At 47.4% G+C, this 11445-nt stretch overlaps 2 protein-coding genes across 2 annotated transcripts; both read right to left on the bottom strand.

Annotated features, from left to right (window-relative positions):
- Positions 1-6952: 6952 nt before the first annotated feature.
- Positions 6953-8089, bottom strand: LOC120702099. The gene is made up of 2 exons (XM_039985866.1): positions 7580-8089; positions 6953-7420 (listed from the first exon to the last, which is right to left on the bottom strand). The coding sequence occupies exons 1-2, from the start codon at positions 8087-8089 to the stop codon at positions 6953-6955; spliced, it is 978 nt and encodes a 325-aa protein (XP_039841800.1).
- A 1550-nt stretch (positions 8090-9639) lies between these two features.
- Positions 9640-10924, bottom strand: LOC120704752 (chitinase CLP-like). The gene has a single exon (XM_039989264.1). The coding sequence runs from the start codon at positions 10870-10872 to the stop codon at positions 9799-9801; it is 1074 nt and encodes a 357-aa protein (XP_039845198.1). The 5' UTR covers positions 10873-10924; the 3' UTR covers positions 9640-9798.
- Between the last annotated feature and the right edge of the window lie 521 nt (positions 10925-11445).

Here is an 11445-nt window from a genome sequence, read left to right as displayed (position 1 = left end):
ATAGTCTAACCATCTTGATGTCAAGTCCTTTGAGGCGGAACGTAGCGTGGATGTCTTGAAAATCGAACAAGACATCAGTGATGCCAGGGCCTGCAGGTCCAAATACTTGGGAATAGTATGGAGCGAATATGGTACGAAGCCCAAGTCTGCATGCCCTAATGTACCAATTATGCATCCGCTGCATTTCACTTGGACCATCCTGGAGGCACCAATCAGGTAGAAGTGGTTGTCCGTACGTAAACTTCTTAGGACAATTAGGCAAATCTGGAATCTCATTGACCCCGACTATTTCTTTGAAGTTCGTGTCAGTACGGGGCTAGGAAAATCTTGATCTTTTAGCAGTAGAGGTTGAATCATCTTTTGACTTTGCCTTTGTCTTTTCCTTTGCTTTAGGCTTTGGATCAGCCTTTTTCATGTTTGCCTTGTGGCACAAGTCTGCAATCTCTTTCCCGTCCTTTAGCTCCCCATAAGCACGTATCACTCGCGGCACCTCATGCGGCGGCTGTTGTTTCTATGCTACTATTGGAGCCTTTGTCGGGGCCGATGATCGCGGGGCAGGTGGAGATGCCTCTCAGGATGTAGCCGGTGGTGATCGCGGGGCAGGTGGTGATGCCTCTCGGAGTGGATCTGGTGGTGATCGCGGGGCCAGTAGAGTTTCCTCTCGGAGTGGAGCTGGTGATGCCTCTCAGGATGGAGCCCGTGGTGATCGTGGAGCCTGTGGTGATGCATCTCGCGATGGTGGAGCCGGTGGTGATCGTGGAGCAGGTGGTGATCGCGGAGCAGGTGGTGATCGCGGAGCCGGTGGTAATGCATTTCGCGGAGCCGAGGGTATTTGATCAAGCAATACGATATCTCACTTATGCCAAAGAATTGTGCTGCCGACACATTGTCCAAGGCAATTCTTCCCATCTGCAGTGGGGTTGTCTATCTCATTATACTCATAAATTAAATTCAATACTTGCTCCACTTGTACGCATGCATACAGGGGTGGGACCGGCTTCCCCTCTAATAAACCCCCGACGTGCTCTACCAGGGCCTTAGCGACTTCTTTTGTCTTCCCGGCCTTGCCGATCAGATAGAGCAACAAGCAGGAGTAGTTGTTGTTATTCAATCCACCGGATATAGCTCTCCAGTGGTCGAGGCGACACTGCTCTGAGCACATGTACTCGGTTGGGCAAGTACCGGAGGGTGTGCCGACATGACCACCAACTAGTTTTGCCCCACCTCTTGCGCCGAGTTGAACAAAAGTAGCCCCGACTGCTGGTCCACAACTGTTGCCCTCAACAAATCCTTAAACTGTGCCTCCATTGTAATCTTTGCTGCTACCACAATTTCTTCTTTGTAGCGGTCATGGCTCCTGTACCTTGACCGGACCTTCTCGAACCCATCCTTGAGGCTCAACTTAGAGGACAAGCCCCTGACGCGCCCTCCATGCTTCTTTGACCCAATTGCTGTACTTAGCACATCCCACTCCCTATGTGGTTTGAACTTTCCTTGTTTTTGAAGCTCGGGAACTTCTAACATTTTGTCTGCCACCGCTTCGGTCTCGGGGTGATCAAATTTTGGCTTTCCTTCAACTATTTTTGGCTTCCTTGCTTCAAGCCACCGCCATCCACGTTCATTCAATCCTTCGTAAGGATCCGGCTGCCCGGCAGCTATTGCCACCTCTCTTTGACGCCGCCATTGGTCCACCTTCCTTATGTACCCACCTGGTCCAAGATGGACTTTGTGTATGTTGCTCTGTGCTAGTTCTCTATTTTTCTGGCTAAGGGCTAGAGCTTCTTCAGTGGTCTTTTGTCGAACAAATTCTTCCCACTGTGCTGGTGTGATGTCCCCAAATTCTGAAAATGGAGTTCGACCCTTCTGGACGTACTCGGTATTCAGGTGACTTTTCCACCGGCGAAAAGCTTCACCTAGCATCTTCGTAGCATAATACTTAACTTTCTCTGTTGTTCCTCTTGGCAGAAAAAAGTACCGCTCAACAACTGCCACATTGCTTCTTTCTTGCCCGCGGGAACCAGCGCCCAATTGGCGATTGTTGGATCCAAAACCATTTTTGTTCTGATTATAGCACCGATGGCGTTACAGAACTTTGCTGCAATCTCCGGGGGTTCTACGGGCTCTCCTGCCGCGCTAACTGCATTAACTGTATACTTCCCTTCGGGGTAGTGGTTTCTTCCTCGTTGACCCCGTTTCCTTTTGTTTTTGTTCTCCGAGGATGTAGTTGCAGGATCAGGGCCTGAGCTTGCATTGTCTTTCTCTGTAGGGCTAGGGGGTCGGCGTCTGTGCTTACCCGTTCCTGTCTCTGCCGCCTACATGGATCATACAATCCGACAATTCGTTACACGTAGTCTATGAAAACATATAGTATTGGTTCAATCTTATATGCATTACCTGATGTGGTTCCAGTTCGTAATCCGGATCAAGTTCCTCCCTTGAACGGCTTTGTCTTGTTTCAACAGGGAATGGATCAATCGGATCTTGCCACTTGCCATCGACCCATGCCCCTTGATCAATCCTAGGACCCTCCTCGTCATCAGATACGGAATTGCGGTCGTACTCCTCGTCCCACTCAAACTGGGATGCAATTCTTTCATGTTCGTCACCACCCTCACCTTGTGGTGCGGCATCATCCCTTCGGGACGAAGATGGCAACGATGGATCCATCTACGATTTTTTCACTACATAGCCATCGACGATATATTTGAATTTGCAATTTAAATCACAGTAAACAAAATGAAATTTATAATTAAATGCATATAAACATTAAAAATTTAGACAAGTGAAATTAACAATACTGACGAAGGAATATCAAATTTCATATCAAATTCAAATGTACATTTGAAATTAACAATACTAGCGACGTGAATATCACAAGTACTGAAAAATTCCATATACTCAAATTCACATGCTCAAATTTCATATACTCAAATTTTATATCAAATTCAAATGTACATTAGAAATGAAGTATAGAATAAATTTTCATTTCACGTGTACAGAAAAATTTTCATATACTCAAATTCTATACTTAATTTGCACTATTTGCACTAAGGTCCCTGCCAAGATTTTGAAAAAGCAATTTGCACTAAGGTCCCTCTCGAGATTTTGCACTCAAATTCTATACTCAAATTCATCACTCAATTTGCACTAAGGTCCCTGCCAAGATTTTGCACTAAAATTCTATACTCAAATTCACAAACAATTTGCACTAAGGTCCATGCCAAGATTTTGAAAAAGCAATCGGGTCCTCGGCACCTTCGTACGGCGTCGGCGGTGAGGCAGGGGCACGGAGGCGGGGCCGGGGCGAGGAGGAGGCGCGCGGGGAGGAGGCGGGCCCAGGGTGGAGGAGGGCTTGGGGAGGAGCGGCGCTCGGCGTCGAGGAAAGGCGGCGGCGGCGCTCGGCGGCGGACCGGAGTGGGAGGCACGAGGGGCGGAGGAGGAGGGCTCGGGGAGGAGCAGCGGCGGCGGTCGTCATCAAGGAGGAGGAAGCGGGCCTAGGGTGGAGGCCGGCCTGGGGACGAGCGGCGGCAGTGCGGGGAACGGTGAAGGTTGGATCCGGCGGATCCGTGCGCGCGGAGAAGGGCCGGGGCCGAGGAAGCACCAAGCGGGCACGGAGCGAGGAGCAGGAGCGCCGGCGCGGGCCGAGGAGGAGCGGCAGCGCGCGGGGTGAGGAGGAGGAGCGGCGGTGCGCGGGGAGCACCGGCGGAGCGGGGAGAGAGCACGAAAAATTTCGGCAGCCTCCCGGCGTCGGTCTGTAGTGCGCCCTCACGGTTGAAATTTTTCTAAGTCCCAGCTGTATATATAGTCGCCATTTCCAGGGGCGGGCGGGGGCGTCACCCGCCCCTACAAATGGATTTGTAGGGGCGGCGCCCCCGCCCGCCCCTGAAAATTGATTTCTAGGGGCGGGCTATGCCCCCGTCCGCCCCTAGAAATTATTTTCCAAAATTATCCCATACTTCTTTTAATGCAAAACAAATAGTAAAACACATCAAAAATATTTGAAATTTTTCCCATACGTATACTATGCTATGTATCACCATGGAAAAAATATAAAAATCATATTTTACTGCATTTATTGAAAAAAGTGTCCAAACTACAAAGTAACCCTATACACTACATATCAACGTACCCTTAGCACTAACTTTATATTTTGCACACTCTTAAACAATAAAAGCATTAAATTATGTATTTCATAATTTTTTCTAGGTCTATAGGTCAGCATATTTCTATGGCTTAAATTTCATGAATTTGCGATGTGTTTTACTATTTATTTTGCATTAAACAAATTTTTAGATAAATTTTGGAAAATAATTTGTTGGGGCGGGTGACGCCCCGCCCGCCCCTGGAAATTGATTTCATTTTCCAAAATTATTCCAAAAATTCATTTAATGGAAAATAAATAGTAAAACACATCGAATATTTATGAAACTTTTTCCATAATCATATTGTGATTTTGAGAACATAAGAAAAATACCTAAGTCACATGTCAATGTATATAGCAAATAGAAATGTTCATACACAAAGACCTCAAATGTTAATACAGTAACAAGTGACATTCATACTAATAATTATTTCAAAATACAGAAATTCATGAGATATTTAAGCTGTAACAATTCTTGATTTGCCATCTTTGCGTGCCCATGGCTTGTCGTCTTGTCTTATGCCTGCTTCTATAATCTTCATCTTCTATGCTAGATCTGTGAAAAGGTTCATTTGATCATACTGATTATATTCTTCCACATCATCGATACCCTCAACTCCGATGATATCTTGTTTTCCAGAGACGACAACATGTTTTGTCTTTTTTGCAGGATCAACAACATACAGTACCTGTGCAACCTGTGAAGCTAGTACCCATGGGTCGTCTTTATAACCAATATTGTTGAGGTCAACAATCGTCAATCCATAGCCGTCCACCTCAACATCTTTCGTGTGTTTGACCCAACGACACCGAAAGACCGGGATTTGTATGTTGGAACCATAGTGCACTTCCCATATATCATCAGTGACACCAAAATATGTTGTATTTTGACTTGTTCTCTCTTCTAAGGCCTCAATACGAACACCGCTATTCTGGGACACAGTCTTTCTATCCTTGGTGCCAGTATAGAATAGATATCCATTAATATCATACCCTTGCCAGGATGTGACTTGGCTAGATGGGCCAGCTGCCAATCTTTTGATTGTTTGCTCATCCACAGTCTCCCCATCTGGTAGATGCAGTTCCTTCAACCATGCAGTTAGTCGACGTTTGTGCTCTCTCATGAACCAATCATCCGAGTGGCCATTACTCTCTGCATAAATCATGCTCAAGTGTTCGTTGACTAAAGGTGTCATTATCGTGAGGTGCTGCAAGATGCTATAATGTGCTTGCTGCACACCTTTGAAATCTTTGTCGATGAAGATTTTCCTCCCTACTGTGCCAACACCTTCCAACCTCCCCAAAAATTGTGGAGTTGGCAAACCAATGGACACATTATCCTGTAAGTAACCAAGGCAAGACTCAATGACTTCCTCAGTACTGTATCCCTCTATCATGGACCCCTCAAGATGAGCACGATTCAATACGTACCGGTTGAGGATGGACATAAAATGCTCATACGTCCACATTTCGTGTAGGTAAAGTGGACCAAGTGCCCGTATCTGATCGACCATGTGAATCATTAGGTGTTCGATTATATCAATAAATCCCGGAGGGATGCACATCTCGAGTTGTGCCATAGTCTCCCCAATGAATTCTTTGAGATGCTAAAACTCATCTTCGTTGATCACTTTTTGTGAAATCCTATTGAAGAAGTAAGACAACCGAGTGATTACCATCTTTGCATATACTGGCTTGATCGCTCTGATTGCAATCGGGAGGAACAATGTCAGCAACACATAGCAATCATGACAGTTATAGCCGCATAGTGACAAATCTTTCATCGACACTAGTTTCCTTATGTTGGACGTGAAACGACTCGGGACTCTGATCCCTCTTAAGCTCTCGCACATTGCCTTCTTCTCATCACATGTCAAGTTGTAGCTAGCTGGGGGAAGTTCATATCTACCATTCCCTTTGTCAATGGGGTAAAGATCTTTTCTTATCTTCATGGCTACCAAGTCCTGTCGTGACTTGTACGTATCCTTTGTTTTGACAAATGTCTCCAGAAGGAGCCCAACTGTGCTACCAAACACATTCTTCTTGAGGTGCATACCATCGATTGCATGGCGGACCTCAAGATCTGCCCAATACGGCAAGTACTTGTAGAAGATGGATTGTTTCTTGAATGGTACGCCTTCGATAGGTGCCTTATCTCTCTTTCTCTTCTTCCCATCTTCCTTCTTCTTCCCATAAATGGCATTGATGTTTCGGACCATATTAAAAACATAATGCCCATCTCATCATTCTGGAGTAGAACAGAATTCAGGATTGCCATCAAAATGATTATAGAACTTCTTACTTTAGTACCTATGCCCTTCAACCAAGAAGCGTTTGTATCCAAGGTAACTAGCTTCCGAGAACCCTCAAGGAAAGCCGATATGGTGTCATCCACGCACACCGTGCATCCCGTCCTACCTTTGATCGGTCCTAACAGGACAAACAATGCCTGATAATCATGGATAGTGACGAATATAGTAGCTCTAAGATTAAAGGGCTGCCGTGCAAAATCATCATATATATCGATACCCTCCTTCCATAAAGTTTCCATCTCTTGCATCAGAGGCTCAAGAAAATGTCTATATCGATGCCAGAATGCTTGGGGCCCTGTATAAGCATGGATAGCAAAAGATACTTCCTCTTCTGGCACAGCCATGTAGGCATGTTGTACATTCTCAGTATCACTGGACATGTGCTGTGGGTGCTACTTCTTTCACCAAACGGATTCATTCCATCCGTACTCAACGAGAACCGAACATTTCTTGGGTCGTTCCCAAATTCCAGATAGTACTTGTCATCGAATTCCTTCCACTACCGAGCATCAGCTGGATGTCGAAGCTTTCCGTTACCCTTTTTGCGCTTATCTAAATCCCACCATCGCATTAGCTCAGCATCCTTTGGGTTCGAGAAGAAACACATAAGGCGATCAGAAACTGGGAGGTACCACATAACCATGGCGGGAATTCTGCCCTGTTTCACAGAAATGCCTAAAGTAGCGTCATCTGTCTCAATGGAGGCAGCACTATTAATCTTCGCCATGTTCCCCTTCCCCTTATTCACACCTGTTGGACCTTGATTGTCGTCACCACAGTATCCGGCATTATTTTTGTACCGAATTGCGGAACATACAGGGCATTTTTTCAAGTCTTTAAAAGCATCCCCACGATACAATATACAATGATTTAGACATGCATGGATTCTTTCCACACCCATGGTGAACGGACTGACAAGCTTCTTTGCTCGGTATGTGTTTGCTGGCACTTTATTTGGCTTTGGAAGCTAACAACCCAAGATACGCAGCAGATCATTGAAACTACCATCTGACCAACCATGCTTAGCCTTCAGAATCAACAGCTCAATTACAAAACGAAGTATGGTCTAGTGTTTCGGGCATCCCTTCGATCGCTCATATATATTTTCCTCTGCTGATTTTCTAACCGTATCAAAGTTTGGTAACCCCCTGGCATTAGCAACCAATACCTCCGTTTCGGTGTTCCGCAACAACTGGCTCAGAAAATCACCATCGTCAATTTCCTCATCACTGCTCTCACCATCGATGGGCCCGTCATCAACATCATCACCATGGAATCCACCAACACCGTCATCACCACCTTCGCCATCATCATCAATATAAGCATCAAACATTCTGTCAAACTTCTCGTCTAGTATCATTTCATCCGGTGGATTATTCGCCGGAGGGGGAGCATTCGTCTCGCCATGTTTCTTCCAGATCATGTAGTCCTTAACAAATCCACTCACTATCACATGCGATCTGATTGTAGTTGGGTCGCTGAACACTCTCAAATTCTTGCATGCTTTGCATGGGCAATATACCCATTGTGTCTTCTCATTTCTTGCATGGTTCTGCGCAACATTAATGAATTTGTTAAGCTCTCCATGGAAATAGGGTTCCGTCCTATTTGCCTTGTACATCCATGTCCTTTCCATCTCTGAACAACACCAAATAAATAAAATGTATTAACACAATCAAGTTTTAATGTAAATACATAAAAACAAATAAATCAACAGAAATGGTGCCTTAAATTTATATAAATATATACTTATATATATGCATATGTGTTGAAAAAAATTTGATTTAACTACTACTAAGTACAAACAATCAAAACTCAGCATATTATATTACCACAAAATATGGAAAAAAAATAATAGGTATCTTTGTAAAATAGGAAAAAAATCTTCTTCTCTCTCCTCCATAGATCTTGGGCACTATTTTCTTAAGAATGAGACTAAAACTATAGATTGAGTCCAAATGATAACATAATCTTGTTCTCCTACAAAAATAGCACAACTTCATCCAAAAGTTTGAGAGAAATGGTGTCTCAAATGGCTAATCCAAACTATGGAGATCTAGATCTAGTTAGAGGCTAATAGAGCCCCATTTGAGCCATAAAACTAACAAAAGAGCTAAAAAACGAGAGAGAATTAGCGTTAACTTACCTCGTAGACCCTCCAACTCGAATGAATTCAACTTGAAAACCTCCTCCCCCCTCTTTTTTCTTTTTTTAGATCTTGGGGGAGCTCCTCTTCCGACCAAATAATGGGGGGTCGGGACGAGGAAGAAGGGCCCAGATTTTTATACACCTTTTTAGGGGCGGCCCAGCGGCCCATCCCCTGGGCCGTCCCTACAAATTTCATTTTCAGGGGCGGCCTAGGGGGTGAGCCGCCCCTACAAATACATTTCCAGAGGCGGCTCGTTTGCTACAGTACACGCGCCCTATTAGTAGGATCGGTAGTTTTTTTGGTCCATCCCTGAAAAAAAATTTGGGGTGTTGCTACAAATCATTTCTGTAGTAGTGGTAGTAGCTGAAAAGTAAGTAATTGATTAACTGAACAGTGCACTAATGACAGGTATATGTGTTTTTCTCTATCTACCTAATCTGTGTAAAAAAACCGAGAACATCTTATATTTCAAGACGGAGGAGGAGTATATAGTAAATTGTTTATTCTCATCAACATTTTAATTCCCCATCACCCAACTCGCGTTAAAATGTGTCGATTTCCCCACCGTTAAGAAAAGAAAAAGAAAAAGAAAAATATACTCAAGCACACCTGTCCCGTCACGATGGGACACGCTCTCAGAATTCATCGTTTTTTTATTTTGTCAACTTGACCAGTCGGCGAACCCGGTCCACCGACAAGGAGATGGTGATCTTGCCGGCTGCCGACGTATTTATCTCCTGGATTGAGTGGAGAGGACCCTGGAATTTGGTGTTCCAGCTTCCACCCCGGCCGCTGAACATCGTCCACGGTCGCACGCTTCCCTAGCAAAATCTTGCACTCCCACGTAACCTATTTTGCCAACTACCCGTTGCGCACGTACGTTGCTTAATTTCTGTAAGAATTTGTCTTGGCTATACGTAGTACTATTAGTCAGATGACTCCAGATGTGCTCTCACAAAAAGGGGGCATATTCAGACTGCAGACCCGTGATGAGAATGAGATCCGAGTAATAGAGAACAGAAAGGACAAACAGTACGTCGGGATGGATAGCTGTCATAATTTGCTGCAGTGCTGATCCGCATCATCATCGATCGATCAGTCTAGATCAGTCCAATTTATTCCGAATTTATTGATACACAGCGAAAGCTGTTATTACAACACAATCCAGTGCAGCGTCGTCGAGATTCCGCACCCCACTAGGCGGCGAGGGTGAAGTTGAAGTTGCTGCAGGAGAGCCCTACCCCGTTGAGGAAGGTGGTGAAGCCGAGCTGCTTCTTCTCCACGTCGAGCACCAGCAGGCGGTTCTCCATCTGGAACCCGCCGAGCACCGCCGCCGGGGCCTGGCCGGCCGCCCGGACGAACCCGAGGCAGGCCGTGTTGGCGCTCACCTGCACCATGGAGTTGCCGCCGGTCACGAAGTAGGTGCTCCCGCCCTCCAGGACCAGGTCGATCTGCGGCACGGCGTAGCCCGAACGCGTCGGCGGCAGCTTCGTCGAGTCGTAGCACCGCTCGAAGGGCGCGACGGCGGCGACCCTCGACATCCAGGGGAAGTTGGGCCCGGTCGCGGCCTGGTCGAAGGCCCTCACCAAGGCGGCGTACACGTCGGGGCGGAGCGCCGTGTAGGGGGCCGTCGAGCTCAGCCCGACGACGAGCGGCCCAGTCACGCCGATCCGGGTCTGCTCCACGGCGATGCCGGTGGCGGTGACGTAGTACCCGGGGGACCCGCTGAACCCGCGGAGCGGAGCCGTGCCGGCCAGCATGGTCGTGAAGTCGCCGCGGTCCGGGAAGATCAGGGGGCCCCCGCCGAAGATGGCCACGCCCACGCTGTTGCCGCTCGTCGTCTTGCCGTCGCTCGGGAGGCAGAGCGCCAGCTTGTTGGCGACCTTCTGCGTGCGCGCGACCTGCGCCAGGAACGACTGGCTCGAGGGCCCGAGCCCCGCGACGCCGACGGCGGCTGCCGGCAGCTTCGGCGGCGCGCCGCAGGAGGCCGCGGCGGGGAAGGACACCGGGAACAGCGGGTTCGCGCCGTCGGTGGCGTTCGCGGACAGCGTCGTGACCGTCCCGTTCTTGGAGGAGCACGTCGTCAGGGTGATGACCGGGCCGGAGAGGTCCAGCACAAGCGGGCGGCCGTCCTTAAGCGGCGCCGTGTAGAGGGAGGTGGACGCGTCCTTGGTGACGGCCGAGACCAGGGGCTTGCCGCCACCGGCCGCCGTGCATGTCGACAGGGCCGAGATGCAGAGGGAGACGAGGAAGAGCTTGGGGCTCCACATTGTGCTGGTTGGTTTGGGCTGATTATTAGCTGGTGGTGTGGTGATGGATTGGGGCGGTTGCTTGTTTCATTTATAGAGGGATGTGGACGTACTATTGCTACGAGTTTACACGGATGCATGATCGATGTGTGTGTGTGTGTATAGAATCGGAGGTTGCTTGTGAACCCGCCCTTGCTGTTCTCCGAGTCATCGCCAGGAGATTAATCAGCTAGTAGAGTGCCATGATTCGTTTTGAAGTCAAATATGACATCTCTGAGCTGGCTTCAACAACAGCTGATTGGACTTGGACAGGTACCAAATCAGCAAAATGAACGAGAAACATTTTAGGTCCTGTTTGGTTTGAGGGACTTTTGTAGAAGTCTTTGGGATTTATGGGACTTTTAACCCAAACAAGGTGGGACTTTTATGGACTTTTTTGGGGTAAAGATTTTTTTTGGAGAAGACCCTCTTGAGTAGCTTTTTGAGACTTTTGGGCTATATTCCCACCTACTGCCCCTACCCTATCCTCGGTCCGCCCCTCCCCCACCGAGATGCGCCCCCCTCATCCACATCCTCTGGCTCTCTCGTCCTCTC

The sequence above is a fragment of the Panicum virgatum genome, chromosome 4K, assembly GCF_016808335.1.
Source record: "Panicum virgatum strain AP13 chromosome 4K, P.virgatum_v5, whole genome shotgun sequence".
NCBI classification, from domain to species: Eukaryota; Viridiplantae; Streptophyta; class Magnoliopsida; order Poales; family Poaceae; genus Panicum; species Panicum virgatum.
This window is presented reverse-complemented; position numbering and strand designations above follow the sequence as displayed.